The 20874-nt window shown below is 33.1% G+C and overlaps 1 protein-coding gene across 1 annotated transcript; it reads right to left on the bottom strand.

Annotated features, from left to right (window-relative positions):
• Positions 1-5834: 5834 nt before the first annotated feature.
• On the bottom strand, positions 5835-20445 carry LOC147064085 (E3 ubiquitin-protein ligase TM129). The gene is made up of 5 exons (XM_085958555.1): positions 19887-20445; positions 17921-18050; positions 16367-16621; positions 9123-9244; positions 5835-6851 (listed from the first exon to the last, which is right to left on the bottom strand). Exons 1-5 carry the CDS (start codon positions 20330-20332, stop codon positions 6698-6700), a joined length of 1107 nt encoding a protein of 368 aa, XP_085814681.1. The 5' UTR covers positions 20333-20445; the 3' UTR covers positions 5835-6697.
• Between the last annotated feature and the right edge of the window lie 429 nt (positions 20446-20874).

Genomic DNA, 20874 nt, shown 5'->3' with positions numbered 1-20874 from the left:
TGAGAGCGATTTGTTTTAAACGTAAATCTAGAGGCATAAGTCCTGCTAGAGCTTGCGTTGAATTGAGCGAAGCCGTTCGGTAAGCTCTGCATATTCGTATCGCTAGTGCTCGCTGAACCGTATTGAGTTTTTTTTGCTATGTTTTTCCGTTTGGCAGCTTCATGCCATATGCTGGCCGCATACGTGATCATAGGCTCAATAGCACAAGTGTAGAGAATTCGAAGAGCTTCAGAAGATACACCCCATTAGGGTTTGGCCATTCTTGCTAGTTTGAGCGAAGTCACCGCGGCTCTTTTGCAGATGCTGTCCGCATGCTTTGACCAATTTAGTTTGTCATCGATTACAACCCCTAAAAGTTTAAGATCCCTAGAAAAAGATAGAGGTTGCCCATTCATCACCAGCGAAGGCGGAGAGACGCGCCTCCTAGTAAAGAATAAGGCCTTCGTTTTCTCCGCGGAGAAAGACAGTTTGACCTTCCTTCCCCAGGCCTCGACGCTCTCCAGCACGCTGTTAGTCATGGATTCTAGATGGTAATAGATAGATTACAATACATTTTTTTTTCGACCATGTCCGATCCTAATATGATCATATATGGGCCTCCACAGAGTAGAGGTTTGTTCGTATTAACAGATTTTGTTTTTTACGAGAAATGGATGTCAGCCACTCGCTCAACCTATTAGGTCCATACCCTGACTCACACACAAATTGAAAAACAATATGTGTACTTGCTAGACCCAGTATTCGAACCTGGGACCCACGGCGTGATACTCCAACGCTTAAGCCGCGCGGCCTCTGCAGAATTATTAAACTGACTATTTCGTTGTACCTAGTCACCCAATCATTTTAAACATATTATATTGATTAAGATGAGATATCCTAAGCTTGCCGGCAACACCGAGTTAAGTTTATTTGAGGCTTTCTAGCGATTAGTAATGCAGAAATTAGGTATATAATTTGATTTATTGTGGCGTATTGAAAATCTGTACTATTAAAAATCTATCAACTAGAGATAGGACAATTTCAATATTAAATTTATATTTTTCCTGAAAGGTCATAGTTATATTTATCATTGTTCTGTTTTGTCATGTTCTGTTTTGTCGTGTTCTGTTTTGTCACTGTTCTGTTTTGTCATGGAACCTTCAGCAGAGTAATTTCGTCCCTGTCGCAGTGGAGACCTCTGGAAAATCTCGTGCTATTTGGCCAGGTCGAAGAGAAAGATCTCCACCCAGATAGACGGAAATTAAGTATATTTATTAAAAAAAAAATTAAAAATTTTTATTTATATCAAAATTTATTTTAGGTATGGTATCAAAATTGAAACTCGATTTGATAGAAATAAAAAAGATTTTAAGTTATACACATTTATATTTTTATAAAAATCGATGTTTTTTAAAATAAATATAAAAAATATTAAAACGATGAATTAGTCAAAAATCTAAACGGTCAACAATTTAAAACTTAATAAACTAAATTTTAATAATAAATATGACCATAATACCTATATGATGTAATAATAAGATATGACCGTGCAACGAATTCACATTTTATTACATTTTTTTACAATTGTAAGTTTATCTTTGAATTAATAAAAAAAAATCTTTTTAATGTTTTCACATACATATTTATTAATTAATACAGTTGAAATTGTAAATTATCAAAAAAAAATCTCAAATTGCAAGCTTCGTATTTTTCCGGTAGGTTCTCTGCTGGCATGCCTCTCCCCTCAAAATCCTTTTAATGTTTACAACAATAAAATGAATAGAAATATAGAGTGAGTTGTTTATTAGTATTTTGCAATTTTATAACATAAAGGTTCTTATACAAATTTGGTTATCGCACAGTTACTATGTGGAGGATACCCAACTACAGTCCAAGTACAAGATTACAACAACAGTACAAGTGGGCATTTTCGCCAAAGTTTGTACATGTTTGAAATTTGGGTAATATTATTGTTTCACTCAAATCAACCATTTTTATATAGCTAGCAGATTCCTTGTTCTATTGCTGAATTGGTGATAGCAATTTTTCAGCAAAATATTGATTAATGCAATATTTATATAATTTTTATTATGAAATTGGGCATAATAAGTTTCCGTTCCGTGACTACGAAACTAAGCTTATAAAACATGAATGAGACACTTTTTATCACTTAAAAGAGCTCTATTAGATTAAAAAAACCATACACTTAAAAATAAAACTACAAATAGTCTAAAAATATTATTGAATTTTAATTCTTGGGCACATTTCGTTCCACTCCATTACCCTATGTCTATAATGGCAGAGCATTTTTCCTTTAGTATTTGAAAAAACCAATCTATGTTCGTTCTGCTATTTTTTTAAAGACAGTAATCACTTTTACTAAATTTTATTGGAAAAATACATAAGTTTCGTTATTTAATAATCAAATGAAAAATAGTTAACGTTTAACTTTTTTGGGGACATTTTCGGAATAGAACGAAATGGTAACGGAATGTAATTTGTTAAGCTAAAGTTATATGTTACCATAAAAACAAATTTTTGTTTTATGAAATTTATTTGAATTTTTTGATAGTCAAATATATTCAACGTGCGTCACAATAACAAAACAAATCAAACTTAATCACTAAAATAGACATATTTTATAATAAATTTCACAATACTAGTAAAATAAGGTAGGTAATAATTTTGACACACTACACATTACCATAACTTTTATTTGGCATTTATATTATTTGTAACTCAGATAAAAAATATTTGAAAGCAAATTAACAATGAAAGCAACCTGTTCCGATAGCGATACCGACACACACCAACAATTTAAATTGTAAATGGCGATCAGTGTTATACAGAAATGTTGCTACATTAAAAAAATACATATTTATAGTGGAAATTTTTCGCCTTCATGCTAAAATCGTGGTAACGGAATGTGGAATTCCACTTTTTCAAATATCCTGGGACACACTTTAAACGTGATTTTTTTCAATATCGATCCAAATTTACGGAAACACTATATTTTTCAAAAATATATAATGTAAGCTGTTGAAGACACAACGAATTTAATTTTACACACTCAAAATTAATGACGAAATCAGACTTTGTTTATTTGAATTTAGGAGTGGGACATGGTAAAAACACACTACCTTTCGATCTAAATAATCAATTAAAAATATATACAGGTCAGACAGTTGTATTTAACTGATCGAATAAAGTAAATTAATAAATTTTCATGTTAAAAATACATAACTTTCCAATATTCTATAATATAATAACTATGAAAAAATCAATCAAAGTCATGGGACATGCCAAAAACGCAATGTACAAACTTTGGCGAAAATGCCCAAGTACAAGTCCTTGATTTATGCGAATTCGACTTACGTGAATTTGTACATACGTGATTAAAAAAAATTTATATATAAAAATTATAAAACAGTATGAAAAGATGACAGACATTGCACGCGCTCATAAAATGCCTCATTCTACGATTAGAATAATTAATTATACTTGATAAAAAATCAATACCAATGCAATCTACGATAATTACCAAAAAAGAGGGATATTAATAGAAGAAAGGAAAAATTGTTAGTTATATGGATAGAAGATAATATGCAGCAACAACAAATTCCAATAAACCTTATGGTCATACAGGAGAAAGCCTTGAGTGTCTTTCAAGACCTAAAGTGTAAAAATGGTGAGAGCGTTGATACTCATAATACATTTACTGCAAGACATGGATGATTTTTGAACAATTTAAAGGCCGTAATAAACTACACAACATCAAAGTAACAGGCGAGACTGCCATTGCAGACACAGAAGGAGCTACAAATTTTATGGAGTTTAGCAGAAATCATACAAAAACGAGGATTACCTGCCACAACAAATTTTTAATGTGGATGAAACTGGGCTATATTGGGAAAAAAGCCAGAGTGGTCATATATACACCAATTAGAAAAATGAACATTATTAACAACCGAAGCAATTTTAAACCTTGAAGAAGATTGCTGAATATTTATATATGATCGAGTGGATTGAGGCTCAAGAACCTGATCCAGAACGATTTGCGATAGTTTCAATAGCAGTGAATGATGCTATTAAGGGCAACAATTCAAACAACACTGGACCTGTATACACTTTGCATTGTATGCATTTGAAGTATGTAGTATACGATAAAATCATCATGTACATAATATTATAAATGTATCTGAATAAACAATAATTTCTATAAATATTAACTTTTTCTTAAATGTATATATATAGGTTCGTTTTATTTTCACCTATCCTTACTCACATTATAATAAAAATTGCATGCTTTCAAGTTTTATTCGAATTACGCGATTGTTCGAATTACACGAACATCTTCAGAAGGAATTAATCACATAAGTAGAGGACTTACTGTATTGTTTTATATCTCTAACTGCCTTCTAAACATCTCAATAGATTACTCTGATAACAAAACATAATTATTATTTTATAAATATTTATATAAATAGCCCTCTTTAGCTATTTATTAATTCCTTCATTAACCCTTTCGCTGCGAGCCATTTTCGCGGGAATTTATTTTCAGTCAACTGATCTGTTAAAACGGTCACTACAGCTAAAACAGATCGATTCCAAAATTAAAAAATAGATTACTAGATGAACTATATATCAGTTATTCCAAATGCGCCAAGAAATAAACTATATTCGTGACATTCTCACTAAAATAAATCGAAGAAAATGAAGTTGCTAAAAAATATCCAAGCTTTGACCGCGCGTTCAAAATGGCAGCCGTCCAGTCTTCACATACACGGTTTCAACACATACTACCGAGCAATTCGCCGCGTTAGTATTTGTTATACACAGGGCTGAGTTGAGCTGCGGGATGGTCTATGACAGATATATTACTAAATCACTTGAGGAATAATCAGTGGGTTATCGCATTTAGTAAGTCGTAAACTCAAATTTTATTACCGTTTCAAATTCCGAACCTATATTTATTTTCGTCGCCATTAAATAATGTTGTCATCGTGGGATGTTTTGGAGAATAAAACTCTAAAAATAATTACTGCACTGCTGAAATACTATTATATTGTAATTTATGAGGGGCCGTCGGCTTTTTCATTGTACAAAGGGCCTGTCGAATGTGAACAGAGCTAACACAGTTTCGTGGCACATAAAAAATAAAAATTATTACCCATTATAATAATGTAAATATCAAATATGGAACAATGAACAAAGCTATACAAATTCACTGGAGAGCAGTGCGTCGATAAAATATTTTCCAGCATTATTTCTTCGATAATATTATGTGGTAGTGACATTTTGGCGGGCAAAATAATTATTTCACATATATTTATAATGACAAAAAATACTAAAAACGAATCGTCAAAATGTTTCTATCGAGATCACAAATCACTAAGAAAAAATACATAACACTAACGTAATCGTAATAATTAATTAAATGGTAAATAAAAATATTATCGATGCACACTTTTCGATGCATGACCAATGTTTTGTTTTGATAACCCTACCCTGGTGACACATCGAGTACACCCGTCTTCGCAATGGCGCGCGATTCAAATGACTGAATAACGAGTGTTCTTTTCAAAAATATATTTCCTTGTGTTTTACTTGACATTTTTATGATCTGTTGCCTGATATGTCTACCTAAAGGTTTGAACTAATTTTTAAAGCATATTATCCACAACTGTCTCTTTCTAATTTGGTCGAAAATACGAGATAAAGTCTATGGCATGTTTACATGCCATACGCAGTGAAAAGGTTAAAGGATGCCCATTATAAATCTATAAATTCATAATGTAAACGCATATTGCATCCACTGTATGGTACCTTCAATAAAATAAAACAAAACCTTATTTTGTATATGAAATATTTATTACAATCTTATATACATTCACATATTCTATTTGGCATTGTTATTTTAACAGCAATCTGGGCAGAAATTTAGTACAAACATAACATAGCATGAAGAGCAAAGCATTATAGACAATTTAAATCACACAGTCAAATAGGAAATTATTAATTATTATAAGGATAAAAATATTGTCACTTAGAATATTCCTGGACAAATAACAAGATAAGTAGATTGTTTTATTATAAAAGACAGTAAAAATATAAGTTAAATATTTATGGAAAAATGAACTTCACATTGGTTTTAAATATGTTAAATTACAATATGTTGAAGATTATGCCATTTTTCCACAATTTTTAGCAAAGTAAGTAATATTAAACTCTTAATAAATGAGATTTTCACCACCCTGCTCATACCCTGTTAAATTTTATTTCTGTGCTTCAATACCACACTTGTGAGTTAAGAAATAATAGTTAATTATAATTAATAGGTACATAATACTATAAAATTCCAACGCTGTACTGTTTGATATTGCTTTATTATAATAACAATTATTTTAATTCTTATAAAGTTATCACAATCTTTCAATGTTATATACAGTAATAAAAACTATACACACAATAAATGGTTTCATTATTCAAAATTCTATTTTACAAAGTGAAGAAAGAAAGGAACACACGTGACTATTGATATACTAATTCTGTATGAATATTGTTATTATTTATTGTCACTTGATCGCCACATTATTTAATCTCGCTATAATTTCGGTCTATTAGTTTCATATTTGGATATAATTACCTCCCTACCGCGAATTATATTGAGAGTAATGTACAGATTTAGTAGATATCTACAAAAATAGATTCCTATGGGTTACGTAACAGTTTCAATGTATGCCACGTCTAAAACACAAAAGTTGGCTCGGCACACAGGGCAAGTGCATTTTTTACTAAGCCACTCTGAGGTAACTTCGGGATCTTGACGAGATGCAAACCATCGCCCCAAACAGTCTGCACACCACATAGGCCTGGAAACCAAGAGAAAATCTAATTAATCTTATCATTTCACACAAGATTAACTTAAAATCTAAATATTAACACTAATGTAGCCTAGTAAAACATGGGAACTTCAATAATAAAGTATGCAGAGATTGACAAATGCATCAGATGTATCGTTATATCGTCCGGAGGAGAGTGATCTCTGGCGGGGTCGAGGTGAGAAGGAGACGATGGTGTACGTCTTTCAAATGGAGCAACACCATCGAGAAAACGGCTGAGTCAACAATAACTGAAGCAACGCGCAGGATCACTTTAGATCATGGGTGGCCAAACCGCAGCCCGCGGGCCGCATGCAGCCCACTGGGTGTCAACTCGTGGCCCGCGGAGCAGTGAGAAAATAAAAATAATATCAAATGCTGCCGCTAGATGTGCTAATTTCGCAAATTGAGATTCGATTTTGGCTCGCTCGAATTTGAATTCGCATTTCCGCATTCCCGACAAGACTAGGGCTTTGGGAACAACAGTGAAGGACAAAAATCTTCATCACTTTCCTACATTGTTATTGCAACCAGACGTGATATAGGGAGCGGCGGATAAATACGTTTCGTTGATATCCGACTTGAACCTTGAATTCGATAACCGATTTCAAGATTTTGAAAAGCACCTTGTGCTTTTTGCTGCATTTGCAAAGCCATTCTCCGTATACGTGAATTTATAACCGGGAAATTTACAAATGGAACATTCTGAAATATGGTGCGATGAACAGTTAAAGGAGAAATTCCATCAGGTTGGTTTGGAAGAGTTTTACAAAACATATTTGGACAAGTAGAAATATCCTGCATTTTACAAACATGCTCTAATGATGACTTCACCATTTGGAAACACTTGTAAAAAGCTTTTTCGTCGGATGAAGCATATCAAATCCCTAGTGAGAACAGGAATCACTGATGTGCATTTGGAAAACTGTTTGCGTGTAGGAACAACCTCACTCGGTATCGATATTGATGCACTTAGTTCTGCCACACAAAATCAAACCTCTCACTAAAATTTATTATTTTTATATTAGGTATTTTGTTTATTTTTTATTCTTAAAAAAAAGTCTAATCTAATAAATATCTTTGAATCTCATTTATGTTTTATTTTGTATAATAAAAAAAATCGCTTGTGCGGCCCGGTAAGAAATCTCATTTTTAGAATCTGGCCCGGCTGCTGAAAAGGTTGGCCACCCATGCTTTAGATGGAAGGAGATTGTTGATAACGCCACTAATTTCAGTGGTCACCTTTCTCAGTAATGAGGCAGAGGATATGAAGAGATAATCAACAATTATAAATCTCCTGTGTCAGTCCAGTTATTAATTAAGTTTTATTCGGTTAATGGGATAAGTTTGTCTTCTGATGACATTATTGTACAATAACATAAGTATATCAGGTTTGAATTTTTAACAGTTGAGTTTATGATACTTTGACTGCTCTGCATTTTTGTGTGCAGGGAGTGAATGCGACATTATTGATGGTTTTGGCTGATTTTGGAACAATGTTGGTGTCAAATCAAACTTCAATATACACTGTGCCTAACGCTAGAGCAACTTCTATAAATATTGTGGCCAACAAAAAACCACAGCCATCTAGATTTCTAGAACAACAAATCCCCCTTCCATTTCACCATACCCTAGCCCCAGCTTTTGCCGTTTCATACTACATACAGTACTCAATGTGTCGGCCTCAATATAGTAATAATTGCACTATGTATAGGAGATTTAAACAACTATGAGACAGTTTTTATTTGTCCTACATAATAAATTATGTACAAAAATATAAATAGGTACTTCAGTAAAAGAGAGACAGTAATTAGATCCACAGAATAACACAATTTGGGATCGAGAGACCTTCATCCAGCAATGGATCGATCCAAGCTGATGATGATTAAATCTCTCTATTGACCATGTCCGATCCTAACAAGGTCATACAGGGCTCCAAAGTGCGTAGGTCTGTACTAACAGATTTCTGTTTTTACGAGAAATGAATGTTAGCCACTTGCTCAACCTATTACATCCATGCTCTGATTGAAAACACATATTGAAAAACCATATTTGTATTTGCCAGACCCAGGATTCGAACCTGGGACCCACGACATTATAAGCCAACGTGTAAGCCGCTCAGCCATCATGGCATGGTTTAAAACTGGTATAATTTTATGCTACAATATTTCAAACATCTGATACCAGTCCTCGTACAGTCACAGTCCACCTTAGCAACATATCTTTATCCGTGTTTCCGATATCAACAATTTTGACACCTACCTGCAGTTACATTTTGTACAACGGACGGGTCTAGGTCCCAGATCACCAGTAGGTACGGGGCACGCCATATGCAATTTTACATTAGAAGGTGCCTGCATACAGCCAATACACAGTTCTACTTCCTGTAACAATTAATAATAATAATAATAATAATATTAATAATAATAAATAACACAGCATTATAGTCCAAGGCATAAGCTGCGCGGCCACCGTGGGCATACTACTATACTAGGCAGGTAACATAAAGGAAAAAGATAAAGGCAATTTCATAACTAAATCATATATTTTATTAACTGAGTGCTCTTCCGTTAAGTTCACCACTAATAATTATTAGAAGTACTGATCCAATAATAGATAATTTATAAAAACTGAATGATTGCGAGGAAGATTTATAATATTATACAGTCGAACTTGGTTATTACGAGGAAGATGGGACCGACTAATTTGCTCATTATATCAGAGAATAGGTATTTTTAAATGAGCGGTCACATTATACAAAAAGTCGAAAATAAAAAATCTGAAACCATCGTAAAAATCCCTGAAACAAACATGGCATTAATAAACTACAAAAGAAGTTGTTTATTGTAATGAACGCTGATAGGTACTTTCGGACTTCACAAACCTTGGATTTTTCAACCATATGTGTGGATACTTTTTTATTATTGTCGGCGAAACACCAATTAGGTAAGTACTTAGACACTTAACTAGTGTCATAAACGTAATCCGACCCTGGCGGCATCCTGTCCGATCGGATTTTATTGCTTAGGGTCGAAATCTTTTCAAACGATCGACACATTAACAGTATTTTAGCTCGGTAATCCGATAAGTTGCTCGTTATAACAGTGAATAAATGTATGGAGAAAATCTTAAACCAAAATGTCAACGAATGTTTCCTCATTAGATACGAGATCTCGCTATGTCCGAGATCGTAATAACAAGAGTTCGACTGGATTTCATATCTAATACGATCACTTAAAGTGTAACATCGATAATCGTATTTTTACTCACTATAAAAATTAAATAAGCTAATATCTTGATCTGTTCAAAAACTATTCGACCTTTCGCCGGAAAAAACACAATAACCCACGTGGAGATCGGAAACTCTACTTCCCTTCAAAATAGTCTCCTTGGGATTGCACAATTCGTCTCGTGTCTTGCCATTGTTGGAGACATTTCTTGTACGCCTCTTAGGGCCGCGTTTTGCAAAATGACTTCTCGTAACTCAAATCGGATCCCTTCGATATGATAAATGAGTTGGTGCATTGTCATGATGCACTGGCAAGTTCCTGTTGGCCACAGATCCGGTCTTTGCTCCACACGACATCACAAAGACAGTGGAGGACTTCCAGGTAGTACTCTTTGGTAATGTGTTAGCCTTGTAGTGGGTACTCGTAATACACCACCTCACCTCACAGGGGTAAGAGAAAACAGTTAACATCAGTTGTTTATCTCGGGAATGTTGAATTTCTTCTCATGTTCCGGGTCGTGCACCCATAAACCAACGTCTCATCACACTATGGTGCAGATGGAGGTGTCAAGTTGGGATTGCCATTTGCATAGTCCAGCATGTTCTGTGAGACTTGACGAAGTTGCTTCTATTCTCTCGTTTGCAGCTTTTCACGAATTTCAGGGACACTCTTCGCGATGCCAAATCTTCCTTCATAATGGAATGTTTGAAACAAGTTCTTATGTCCACCTCTTCCACAAGTTTTCTGACACCGAGACAGTGATTTTTATGAACAAAGCCCGCACAAGTTCAATGACCTCATCATTTCAGTTTTTTAAGGAATTAATGAGATGCCCATGGCTTCATTGCCGAAAGAGTGACTGCTGAATCTTTCAAAATGGTTTCCGTTTGGGTATCGCCAAGGTAGATGCAAAATTTTGTTCATAATTTTGCGTGACATGCGCTGAGAACACCCACTTACAGGCCGACTCCAGCGACTCGAGAGCGACAGTGACAAATAATTGGCCCATGCGCACAAAGGTATTTTCCACCTCCTTAATGGGGGTGACCACACATGCTTCACTTGCTTCCACAGAAAAGACAAAGATTGGGTACTATTTGAAGAGCCCTAGTATTTAACCACGTTTATATTAGCTCGTATTCTTGTTTGTCCAGTACAAAATTTTTCTTGTGTCCAGTCCTAGCAACTAAATTATTAATATATACGTGCGTTACTATGAAAGAAATATGAAATGTCAAAATGACATTTCAGTATTCTTTATTTATTCAGTACCTATTTCTATCAAATACAAAATAAAGTATTTATTAATACATAGAATTGTCAAGTTATATGATTCCACAGAAAATTTTAAAACGTGGTATATAAAAAGTTCTTTTTATCTTGTAATTATTTACTTATGTTATACATTAACCTAGCCTAGGATATAGCTTTCCATACCACAGAATCAGAGAGGTGGTCACTTTTAACCTGATAGCTGCCCGTAACGTAACGTTTACGTCATGCACGGCGGTGATTCAGGCGCCCGTACCGTACGATATACGCCGAGCCGTTCTACGCGCTTGTATGAGTCAAATATTTATTTATTTAATTTTAAAACGTGTAACTACATTTCTGATCAGACCTTGCAAGCAAAAAACATTTGTACGGCGCATACATCGCGAGAATAAGGGAATTTCCCGAGAGGCCAAATCAGGGTTAGCTCAAAATTCCCCTGCACACTGGGATATCTTGTACAATAGGCAGTTGGTATGATTCGATAGTGATGAGTCAGTTGTCGCCGGAATATCATTTAGTCGGGATGCTAATTCGGAATGCTTTCTTATTCAGATTTGCGTTATAATTGGAATGTTTTCAATGTTTTTACATTGAAATTTAATTTCTATTGAGTGACCAAGTGTTTTTATTTATATTTCATATACAATTTGCGTATAAAAAAGTGTTATATTTACGAGTTTTGTTTTAGATTTTACCTACTAAACTTGAATGAAAAGAAATATTTTCGATGTTTTTAGATAGAAATTGACAAAGAACTAAGTGTTGTGACTATTTTTTATTTGTATTTCGGATTCGATTTGCGTATACAAAGTGTTTTATTTACGAGTTTAGTTTTACAAATTTTATTATTCAAAATGGATGAGATCGACGAAGTTGGTGAAATCGATAACCTTATCGAAACAGTTGAATCTGAAGACGATGGAAGTGATGATTCGGATGTCGAACTTGAGGAAACTTTGGAAGTCGATGAAAGTGAAATTATCACACCGGAATCCACTGAAAGACCGACATTTGAGTGGAAATCGGATATGTTTGAGCCACGCGCATTTTCCTTCGATGCTAACGTTTCGGGATGCAAAGCTGATAATTTGACTTCGGATGCACTCGAAATGGACTATTTCAAATGTTTCATCGATATTTCTTTTGTTGAAATGTTAGTCCGAGAGACCAACAGACAATTTGTATTTGCCACAAAAAATATCACAGTTTTGAGTGATCGTCTACGGCGATGGGTAGACTGCACAATTGATGATATGTACACATTTTTGGGGCTGTGTATGCTAATGTCAAGGAATTCACGGAATAAAATATCTGAACACTGGTCTATCCACAGATTGTTATTTTCACCATGTTATTCCGAAACCATGTCCAGGAATCGTTTCGAACTGATGCATCGAATGTTGCATTTTTGTGACAATGAAACGCAGGTTCCCGGAGATCGACTATATAAAATTAGACAGGTCCTGAAGGAACTGAAAATTTCTTTCAAGCAGTACATGTGTCCATATCAGAACATATGTATTGATGAGAGTCTTCTCCTTTTCAAAGGCAGACTTTTATTCCGCCAATTCATCAGGACGAAGGCTAGTCGTTTCGGAATAAAAATTTTTGTAATGGCTGATTGCAAAACTGGTTTTGTCTTAGATGTAATCATTTATACCGGAAAACAAACTGAAATTGAGAAAAATAATTACATCGGTATATCGGGCAACGTGGTGGTAACGATGCTTGGACCATACTTGGAACTAGGGCATACATTGTACATTGACAACTGGTACAGCAGCCCAACGTTATTCAAGTATCTTTATGATCACCGGACGAATGCCTGTGGAACCGTAAGGAGAAACAGAATTGGGATGCCCAAATTTACTAAGAAATTGAAAAAAGGGGAAACCGATACATTCCATACTGACGAAATTATGGCTTTGGCGTGGAAGGATAAAAAGGATGTTACAATGTTGTCCACAATTCACAACAATACTTTCAAACCTACTGGAAAAGTAGACTATAAGACTAAAATTCCGATTTCCAAGCCGGAATGCATTGTTGATTACAATAAAAACATGGGTGCTGTGGATCGTAGTGATATGATAATTTCTTCTGTAAATTCGACAAGAAAAACTGTCAAATGGTACAAAAAACTTTTTTTCCATTTGATAGATTTATCTCTGCTGAATGCCCATGTATTGTTCCAACAAAAAACTGGAAAAAAACAACCGCTGGGTGAATTTCAATTGAAAGTCATCGGACAACTGATCGAAAAACATAAGTTAGAACCAAAAACTCTTTTGAAGCGAAAAGCACCCTTACCCTCTAGGCTAACAGAAAGACATTTTTTGGGTAAAATACCACCTACTAACAATAAAATTAATGCGGCAAGAAGATGTTATGTATGTGCCAATACAAAAAATCAGAAAAGACGGAAAGAAACTAGGTATTTGTGCAAGCAGTGCGACATTGCTCTGTGTTTTGAACCGTGCTTCGAAATTTTCCATACACAAGAAAGTTTTTAGTGATTTTAATGTGTTTAGTATACTTCTTAGTGCTATAAGTATTTATGGTGACATTTTACAAAAATACTATAAAATTTATTTTTCAAAATACTTATATTAAAAAAAAAAAAAATCAACTAATTCTTGTAAGTGCAGTGTTGTGACAACCCTACCATACCTGAAAATTTTCAGACATTTTCACGAAATTGTGTATGAAAAACTTTTTCGCCGAACTTCAATTGAGGTCTCATATATGTAAGTGCATTATATTGGACTTTTCACTATTCTTTTAATTTTTTTATAATATAATTAATTCCTGGGCCCTGGGGAGTATACCTAGTACTTTCAGCTGGGCTGTTAAAAGGTTAATTATTTTCCAAGAATTGTCATAAAATTCATCATAACTAGTGCTAAATATTTATCATAAGTAGATGCATATAAACATTTATTAATTTAAGTTTTCTAGAATCTCAGGAATTAGAAGTAATTAAATAACAAAATTATATTTATAATAATATTTATACTAAAAAATAACAATGAAAAAAATAAAAAATGAGAGGCAAGTTTTATAGATTCAATCTTATAACACATTATAATTACTATGGTACCAATAATTCATTATGTAATACTGAATGTATGCATGTAATATTTATGTTTATTCAGCCGTCAATATCTTGATTATATTTAACATAATTCCATATTTTTTTAATACGCATAATTTTTACATTCAATGTGTATCATGCTAACTGCACTGTTATAAAATGAAACACTCTGCAAACACAGGAAGGCAATACGTGTTCAGGCCCCTATTCACAATTATTTTCACAAAGCCTAGTGAATTAACTAAAAGTGCCACATCCTTTACTATTAAGGCGAAGTCTTCACTGAGCCTTTTTTAAAGAAGCACCTAGCGGAAAAATACGAAGCTTGCAATTTGAGACATTTTTTTGATAATTTACAATTTCAACTGTATTAATGAATAAATATGTATCTGAAAACATTAAAAAGAAAAATATTTTTTATTTTAAGTCAAAGATAAATTTACAATTGTAAAATATGTAATAAAGTGTGAATTTGTTGAATCGGACTGCACCCTATTATTACACGTATTTTATGGTCATATTTATTATTAAAATTTAGTTTATTAAGTTTTCTAAGCATCACCTAAGAGATTTTTGACTAATTCATAGTTTTAATATTTTTTATATCTATTTTAAAAAACATCGATTTTTATAAAAAATATAAATGTGTATAACTTTAATCCTTTTTATTTATATCAAATTTTACTTATGTATGGTCCTAATATTGAAGCTTGATTTGATATAAACAAAAATGATTTCAAGTTATACACATTTATATTTTTTATAAAAATGACTTAAAATAAAAAATATTTTTCTTTTTAATGTTTTCAGATAAATATTTATTAATTAATACAGTTGAAATTGTAAATTATCAAAAAAATATCTCAAATTGCAAGCTTCGTATTTTTCCGCTAGGTGCCTCTTTTAAAAAGGCTCAGTGAAGACTTCGCCTTAACAACTTTGATGTATATACATATAGCAGCAGGTTGTCAATTATTAATGAAACAGGAACACTGTTATAAATCACAAACTAATTCAATGAAGCCTAGTGTGACAGTCTAGTATTATGACTGTGTTTATTAATTGAGGAGCAAACATTCAAAAAGTGATTTGTCACACATTTTGAAAAATGCCGTTTATTGTCAATTCTGATAGTCCATATTTAAATCTATGAAAGGAAACCAGAATCAGTATTTAAAGAACCTTTTATCCTATAAAAAAATATAATGCCTTGATTTTCATTCAAATAGTGTTTTGCCCACAAGTTTCATGCAAATCGTGTTTTGTCCAAATTTCAAATCAAAAAATGAACCACTTCCGCGAATTTTGGATTATACAAAATACCAGGTTTAAAATTCTTTCCTTAAACAGTTTTATAATAAAAAAACCATTTTGAGTACAGCTCAACATATGTGTGACAAATCACGTTTTGAATGTTTGCTCCTCAATTATATTCTGCATTTCTATTTGTATTGTCGAAACCAAGAGATGTTGATAATCTTTAACTCCATTTTAGCAGCATTCATTTTAAGTTCACGATATGATTAATTTTGCAATCCCTATCAAATCCTAAGCTACCGCCATATTTCAAACAATATTCTTCCAAAATTATCCATTATTAATTGTGTTTTTCCACTGTGACAAATGAATCCTTTTTTATTAAATTGTGTGATTTTTTTTATCTTTTCTAAGTTACCAAATGGAATTTTTCTCTTGAAAGTAATATTTAAAACCTTATACCTGTAATAAATATAAAATTGTTTTTCACAAACCTAGGTGTTTTTTAATGAAAATTATGTAAAAACTATTCCCTTATTTCTGGGATTTCAGCATTTAGAATCCCGGGATTTGGGAATGAGCAAGTTGTTGCAACCCTATTCGGTATTATTTATTAAAATAAATTGTAATAAAAATATTGTCATACTTACACGTTCATATATATATCTTTCATTTCGTTCAATTTGTTTTTTGAAAACATCCAAAAATTCATCTAATAACGATTTGTGATACACAACATTTGGTAAAACAATCATAGGCCTCTGCAGTTTATCTTGGAATTCTTGGATATACATTGAATTCAAGCGAATTTTAAAAGGCTTAATAGAACTGTTTATTGCTTTGACCTCAATATTCACATAATGAAGTTCCCTTCCAGTTAGGGGTGATAAATTGTGTGCGACACTCTGTAACATAAAATTAAACCCTTAACATAATTAATAATAAAATTATATTATAAGCATTGTACTTACTTAAACTATTTTTTTATCAAAAGAATACTTTCAGTCTTCAGAATACTTATGTCACAAGATTTAAAGGCCAAGGTCAAAATGAAGAATTTGGGGTATCTTTGCCCACGTCATCTAAGAGCCATTTCACATGGGACACCTGTGTCCAGCCACCGGTGTGTCGAGCGACTGCATTTACACATAATGAATGGGCATGTTCAGACGGAGACACATGAGTGTCGCGTCCATTTATGTAAATAAATGTAAATGCGGCATCTCGACACACCGGTGACTGGACACAGGAGACCCGTGTGAAACGGCTCTAAGACTTTGTAGGAAAGACGTATATGTGATTAGGATACCTTATCTTTTCTAACCTTATAAATTAACATTTAATGACTACATTAAATGACTACATTAAATATATTAATAGGTAAGTACCACCAAACAGTATTATTTGGAAATAAATTCCGCTGTTATTATATTATAACTTAACTTCACTTACTCACTACTCGTTTAATTCAATTGAATTTTCATTTAATTCAACATTATAATATAGTAAAATATATCCGGTAAATTTTTTGAAGACGGGTATAAGATATCTCATTCGACATTTAACCAAGAAAGTTCAGTCTATTTAAACAATCAGCTGTTTGTCAAGTCATTGTGTTATAGTTATACCATCGAATATGAATCTGACGATGGGTATAATAATTACAATCAAAATATGAGTATAAAACCGCATAAATAAACTCCGCAAGGTACTTTTTCATTCTAATTTGTTGAAAATATATTGAGTAGTGACACTAATGTCAGTTTGCGGCCAAAAATGCTAGGTTATACCAGTTCACACTGTTGACAAACATTATTTTTGATGTTTCATTAACCTGAAATATGTACTTAATACATGGAATACATCATACTTAGTATATTATTGTCACGATTTTTCACAATTTCAGATTGAGAAAAATAATGTTACGGTGTTACATACTTCGGAGTAGATCTGCTGGAATCTGAATAAAAATTGTCATTGAAAATAACACAAAAAAATTCACATCCGCCATGCATGCTCATATTGTTTTTTTTGTTATTTCGCATTTTCTTATATAGTTGCAAGGTTTTTAATTCATATATTTAAGCACAATCATTCTGAATATTTTTATACCTACCAATTAGTTTAAAATACACTCTATGCTTCATTCCTGAGGCATTTAAGTTGGCATATATTTTTAAAACTTTTTAGAAATAAGTACTTACTTCAAATGCAACCAATATTGCTGTATCTTGGTGACACATATCGACAGTATAAGAGCTCACTTTCAAAACCCAACTATCTGTTACTATCACTTTAGTTATTGTATTTGTAGTTATGGATACTTTGTTAACTCTGGAATTGCAAGAAAATTATTGTATTACAATGCTATAAATCTTAGTTACATCAGAATGACAGTGAGTCTACTTGTGCGATGATCACATGCAATCAATGTGATATGTAAGCTCATTTTTAGAAACTTTTCAGAAAGAAAAAATATTTCATTAGAGCGGTACCGCAGAACACGTAAGGTGCGCAATCCTCCAATGCACAAAAATAGGTGGGACTAATTGTAATTACTGTGTCACTAGTGTTGATCGTGTTCATATCGCCTCCGGCATGTTGAAGTTAGTTTTATACGACAGAATATAATATAATAAAACAAAATAAACACGCCATTTTGATCAAATCATTGTGTAAGGCATTTCCAAGGGTAAGGTGCAAGTAACTGTTTTTGATGTTGGTGAATATTGAATAGTGATGAAAAAGCAATGTAAAGTGGATAATAATGTAGTCAAATTGGCAAGCAAAACTACTGGTATAAATTTACTACCTGTTGAGAAATAAATACGGAAAGAAACAAATCGAAAAACTTGACACATGAGGTGTCGATTATTGTCAACAATTAAATAATATTCTCCCGTCTCACCAGTTATCTCACCAAATTTCTGAACCATATTAAATATATATTGTTAAATACAGTCGAACTTGGTTATTATGAGGAAGATAGGACCAACTGAATTTGCTCGTTATAAGCGTACTTCATTATATCAGAGAATAGGTATTTTTAAATGAGCGGTCACATTACACAAAAAGTCGCAATTCAAACAAAAATACACAATTAGAATTTTTCTCGAAATAGGCATGGCATTCATAAACTACAAAAGAAGTTGTTTACTGTGATGAACGCTGGTAGGTACCTACCTAGTGACTTTACAAACCTTGGATTTTTTAGATGCGATTTCAACCATAGTATGCGTGGAAACATTTTTAATATTGTCGGCGAAAACACCAATTACATAGGTACTTAGACACTTAACTATTGTCATAAACGTAATCCGAACCCGGCGGCATCATGTCCGGTCAGGTTTTATTGTTTAGGATTGAAATGTTTTAAACGATCGACACATTAACAGTTTTAAAAAAAAATTTGACGATTTTTAGCTCGGTGTATCCGATAAGTAGCTCGTTATAAAAGTGAATAAATGTATGGAGAAAATCATAAACTAAAATGTCAACGAATGTTTCCTCGTTACATCCGAGATCTCGCTATATCCATGATCGTAATATCCGAGTTTGACTTTATTTATAATATTTCCCTTGCAGAAATTCCACACTTAAGGATATGCGGACAAATATAAACATGAATTATAATTTTTGCAAGTTAAGTAGTTTTTCTCCCATGAAAATTTTCTACAAATCATATAAGTACAGACCAACTTCTATATCAAGTCTTCCACATCACAGCGTCCCTGTCATGTCACGTGCTTTTTACGTGTTAATTTGTCATAGCGGATACTCTATCGCTGGCACTATTGACGGGATAAAAAAAAAATTGTTTATCCTCCTCACAATACATCTACAATGGAATAATGCTCTGTCTGCTTCCGCAAAGGTTTAGGCATTTTAAATTTAATAAAATTCCACGTGATATCGAAAGGACACTGAAATATAGGCGCAGGGAATGTAGTATCAGGAAAATAAATGTGGGGAAGGGTTTTGGATCCAGAAACAACCATGGTGAAGTAAATGACTCGATATAGGAGTCACACTGTACTTAATTGATGTAATAATTTTCAATTAGAATATTATACCTCATTTTATTAATGTTATCATAGTTGCTGTAAGCAAAATAACATGATTTAAAATAAATAAATAAAAAAAACTACAATAAAATAACAGTCCACCTACCTCCTAAACTCGTCATTTAAACGAGCCGCTGTAACCTTCCAGGGTGTTGATATGCCACTAAATAGTGCCAACTGTCGGCTAATTGGATGGTTTGACCACTGGTCTTTAGACCATTCGAGAAGTTTGTACGAAATTAAAAGAGGAACAGTAATGGAAGTGGTTAGCATTATTTGCCACCAAAAATACACAATCCCATTGCCTAAGGTTATCTTCGCCCAATCAGAGTCATTTAAATATAGTCCAATAAAATACCCTAGTGGTAAACACGAATGCACGAACAATGTCAATGTTGTTCTTAAAATATGATACTCGACGAAATTTTCATCTTCCGACCCTAAGAAGAATGAAAATATCTGAGGTATTGAAAAACCGGCAGAAATAAATTCAATTGGCGGATACACAAGGAAAAACGACACTAAAAGATAAAAAACTGAATAGAAAAACATTGTAAAAGCCTACAACATTTGAAGAAATCCAAAATAAATAGTTAATGCCAAACAAATAACAAATTTATTATAGGTATTGCACACTCTCTTCAGACACATGTCATATTACAGCCATAGATAATAGACAGCTCATAGATAAGGTTACAGCTGTCCAAAAGCGCGAACGATAGACAGACGAATATAATCAGTGTTACCATCTTTTTATCACCGAATTAAATACGCGGTCGGTACCTACAAACCTAGGTACAAACTTATCCGGAGAATTCGAATTTCTGATTTTACCAGTTACGAGTCGTGATTGGGTAGTTTTCGACAGTGGCTCCCCATCTCATTCTCCAGATAAGTTTGTAGGTCAGTACATCTGTGACGCGGTCGAGGAAATTATTGTATTTTAGCCAAAGAGATTGGACCTTTCATTTTGGAAAAAATTATAGTAGGCGATGTCATAATATTGAAAATGTATAGGTTTTTTGTTAAACATTTAAAAAAAATATCCGAAATAGTGGAGCACTAGGTACCTACAAATTATCGGTGCTACGCCT

Source organism: Rhyacophila brunnea, unplaced genomic scaffold (genome assembly GCF_057557595.1).
Source record: "Rhyacophila brunnea isolate RB1 unplaced genomic scaffold, BYU_Rbru_1.0 scaffold_8, whole genome shotgun sequence".
NCBI classification, from domain to species: Eukaryota; Metazoa; Arthropoda; class Insecta; order Trichoptera; family Rhyacophilidae; genus Rhyacophila; species Rhyacophila brunnea.
Note: the sequence above shows the minus strand (reverse complement) of the source record. Positions and strands in the feature narration are given on the sequence as shown.

Bases quoted from the DNA above. Each gene is read 5' to 3' on its own strand.
- LOC147064085 (XM_085958555.1), bottom strand. From the start codon at position 20,332: ATGTTTTTCTATTCAGTTTTTTATCTTTTAGTGTCGTTTTTCCTTGTG. The intron at 16,622-17,920 runs GTAAGTACTTAT...TTTATGTTACAG, and splicing joins CAATATTGGTTGCATTTGAA to AGTGTCGCACACAATTTATC. The intron at 6,852-9,122 runs GTAGGTGTCAAA...CTTGGTTTCCAG, and splicing joins TGTACAAAATGTAACTGCAG to GCCTATGTGGTGTGCAGACT.